The 3885-nt window shown below is 34.3% G+C and overlaps 1 protein-coding gene across 1 annotated transcript in view; it reads left to right on the top strand.

The window, feature by feature from the left end:
- SMC2 (structural maintenance of chromosomes 2) overlaps window positions 1-3885 on the top strand; it is a 57580-nt gene that overhangs the window by 32617 nt on the left and 21078 nt on the right. The window contains exons 18-19 of the mRNA XM_015567202.1: window positions 127-320; window positions 1363-1506. Coding sequence (XP_015422688.1) covers window positions 127-320; window positions 1363-1506 — 338 coding nt within the window. The remainder of the gene's footprint in view (window positions 1-126; window positions 321-1362; window positions 1507-3885) is intronic.

Raw genomic sequence — 3885 nt, 5'->3', positions numbered from 1 at the left:
GTAACTTCTAGCCTCTAACTTTCCAGACCATTTTTTCTATTAAAAGTTGAATTTGTAAGCCATTGTCTATAACTGTTAATAGTTGAAGTACCTCAGTTAGCCACATTTGCCTACTTTATTAAACAGAGGAAAGTGAGGAGACCTTAAAAAACACCAAAGAAATTCAAAGAAAAGCAGAAGAAAAATATGAAGTATTAGAGAATAAAATGAAAAATGCAGAAGCTGAAAGAGAGAAAGAGCTGAAGGATGCTCAGAAAAAACTTGATTGTGCCAAAACAAAAGCAGATGCTTCCAGCAAGAAAATGAAAGAAAAACAACAGGTAATAACCTTTGTTGAAATAGAACCAATCTTTTAACATCAACACAGAGCTGAAGGTGGTAGAGCACCAGTGGTTGGCCTTATTTTTCAGTATTCATCACAGAATTTAAAAACAGAGTACTTTTTTAGGAAATATATCTTGTTATGTCATATCGAATTCAGTATTTATTTTGTTGATCATTTATGTGAATGTAAACTGTGAAAGAATGATGTAGGACAAAGCATGCTGTATTTATGGAATGCCATTCGATTGTAGGTTGGTGATATTTGATTATATCTTTTGGATAGTACCAAAGCTGGGAATTAAATCTAGATTTTTCTCTGACTCTAGTGTCTATGTTCTGAATCACTGTTCCATAAAATTTCACTTTTCTTCATAGTTATTTTTTTAACTCATGCTTTTGTCATTAAATAGCTGCACAAATTATTTTCTAATGATAAGAAAGGCTTTAACAGGAAAGAAGAAAATAGAGAAACTAGGTTTTTTTACATTGTTTAGAAAAGGCTTTACCTGTACTTAATGTATCTGTTATGTAGGATTCGATATTGTTTTCCCCTGTAGGAGTAAAAGGAGAATAGTTCATGCAAAGTTCCTTGAACTGGTAAAAAAAATGACAAATGTATGTGCAATATTTAAGTATAGGAGAGTAAATTTTATTTTCCCTCCCTTCTTCTGGTGAAGCAGTTTAGATATGTTTTAGGTCAGTGATGGCGAACCTTTTGAGCTCGGCGTGTCAGCATTTTGAAAAACCCTAACTTAACTCTGGTGCCGTGTCACATATAGAAATTTTTTGATGTTTGCAACCATAGTAAAACAAAGACTTATATTTTTGATATTTATTGTATATATTTAAATGCCATTTAAGAAAAATCAACCAAAAAAATGAGTGCGTGTCACCTCTGACACGCATGTCATAGGTTCACCATCACTGTTTAGGTAGTTAAACAATTAAGCTGTTGGTCTTACTTGCATGAGAGTCTTACTAATTTTGTTGATATGTAGTATTTACTTTTCAGTAGTTAATGCCCTGTGTTTCTTATAGGAAGTTGAAGCTATCACTCTGGAACTAGAAGAGCTCAAGAGAGAGCATGCATCCTGTGAACAACAGCTTGAAGCTGTAAATGAAGCCATCAAATCCTATGAAGGTCAGATTGAAGTGATGGCAGTTGAGGTGGCTAAAAGTAAGGTAAGGTTTATTTACCATATTGAGGAAATTGCAAATGTTCATCTACTTATATAACATTGGCTAGAAAACATTTAATTAACTTTAGAGGTCTCAATATCTTCACTCAAAAATAACTACTGATCCAGAAAGAGTCCTGAAATAATGTTACTAATTATTTTAGTCCAGGTTTATTCAGATAACAAAAACTACACAGTAATTTGAACAGGGAACTTTTAAATTAAGAAAATTATTAACAGTAATAGGAATTTGGAATGATGTGGGATCACTAAGGGGTTTAGAGAACTCTGAAAATAGGAACAGCAGATAAGGGAACAGCTATTACCTGTAGGGCTGAAGCAGTGTCCCCATGGACGAAATAAATCTGGAAAGAGCCCCATTCCACTGCAGGGCTGAGAATCAGATGTAGTTGGAGAAGACCTGACTGTGGCCCACTGGTGAGGTTTGGAGAGCCAGGGAAAGCCCTCTGTAGGAAAGTGCTGTGTGGGCGGCGCTTGCTAAGAAACAGCTTTCTGTGATGCCAGGGGAGACTGGCTGTGGGGAGGCGCCTAGCCTGTGAACATGCTGAGAAGCCCCCTCACTGCCATGAAGCTTGTCCTTGAGAAAAGCACACCAGACAGTAAAGCCCCTTCCTTCTACACAGTGTCCCCACAGCATCCTTTCCTGAGGAGGCATGATATTGTAGCTGGCGAGGGGAGACTTCATGATAGCAGAAGCAGGCAGTGGATTTGGAGTCAAGGGGGTTTCTTAGGGTATGTCTTTCTTATTAGAGATTGCCCCTCCTGAATATTGGGATACCTTCTTGTCCCTTTTTGTGATTTTGACTTTGAATTCTGTTGTTTCATGTTAATAAGTTATAACTGACATTAGTTTCAGGTGTAGAATATAATGATTAATATTTGTATGTATTGCAAAATGATCATCAAAGTCTAGTTAACATCTGTCAACACACAGTTATATTTTTCATGTGATGAGAACTTTTAACTTATTCTCTTAGCAACTTTTAATTATGTATTAACTAGTAACCACACCAGTACTTCCATTTTTGTGATATAAGAAATGAAGTTTTCTGTCATGTTGCTATCAATACTGTTTTTGTAAATAGTATGTTATTGATTTTCATGTTAACAAAATGTACACAGCTTAACAGGAGTCCCATTCATTTACCTACATTGTGGTAAAAGAATGTTTTTGCCTTGCTGCTACTTCTACATCTTCCCCTTGAAACGACTTTTAATTATTGTATTATCCTGTATTTTGAAAAGTAGGTCTTTCCTCTTGATTCTGTTCCTGTTTAAATTCGTTTTTTGTTGTTGTTTATAAGGGATAGAAATGCTTCTCAGCTTTGTGGTTTGTGATTAAGTTTTCTATAGTTTCTATTACGTCTCCAAAGGAAATTTTAGTTTTTAAAACATGTTTCCTTTGATATATCTTTTTATCTCATTCGTCCATATTTTCTGTCTTTCATGAATATCATGGTGTAGAATTTTTAAAAATTAGACACTCCTTCCTTCATCTAAATAAAGTCAAAGCATGTACCTCTTTCTATAAAGGATATCCATTTCTCTTTATGGAACACTATAAAATGGGTCACTTAGTTTTTAAAGGTTGTTCTTTCAGACTTTACATTCTAAATTGTTTTCCTTTGCTGATAAGAGGTGTCAAGGACATTCTAGGGAGTTAAGAAAATAAACTGCCTAAAACTAATTAGCTTAAAACAAAGAACACTAAAATTTTGTTTCTGCTCAACCTTAAGTGACAGATTTCCTGTTTTTCCCTACCATTATAAAAACGATTATTTAACAGATTAAGGATTGCACTGCAGGTGTGACTGATTTAATGTTTAGGCAGTCTGCTTCATAAACATGTTTTTGTCAGATACAGCATTAGTTAGATTCAACATAAACTTGTCTGTTTTCCTTTGGTTAATATCACCAGAGTATTTTTTATTATTGTTTTTTAAAACTTTTAAAAAGCTAAAATGTCTTTGGGTCTTTTTAGATCAGTGATTTTTGACCTTTTTCATCGCATGGCACAAATAAATGAATTACTAAAATTCTGTGGCACACCAAAAAGTATCTATATTTTTTGCAGATCTGACCAAAAAATGGGTAAAATTTGTATTGATATACAACAGATGGCTATTGTTGTGTTGGCTATTGTTATTTTTTTATTTGACAATAGGTAAAAAGGTAAAAAGGTCAGTGCCCCTGACTAAATAGTCAGGTACTGCATGTTTTAAAAATACTTGTGTCACACCAGTTGAAAATCTCTGCCCTAAGGTGTTCCTGAACAGCCAAGCAACAGGCAGGTGCTATTTACTCAATATAACTCAATCATAAATGCAAGAGTTAACTACCTTTTCAAAATTCTGCAGTTGAA

The sequence above is a fragment of the Myotis davidii genome, unplaced genomic scaffold, assembly GCF_000327345.1.
Source record: "Myotis davidii unplaced genomic scaffold, ASM32734v1 scaffold723, whole genome shotgun sequence".
Taxonomy (NCBI): Eukaryota; Metazoa; Chordata; class Mammalia; order Chiroptera; family Vespertilionidae; genus Myotis; species Myotis davidii.
The sequence above is the reverse complement of the archived record's forward strand: the minus strand, read 5'-3'. Positions and strand labels throughout refer to the sequence as shown.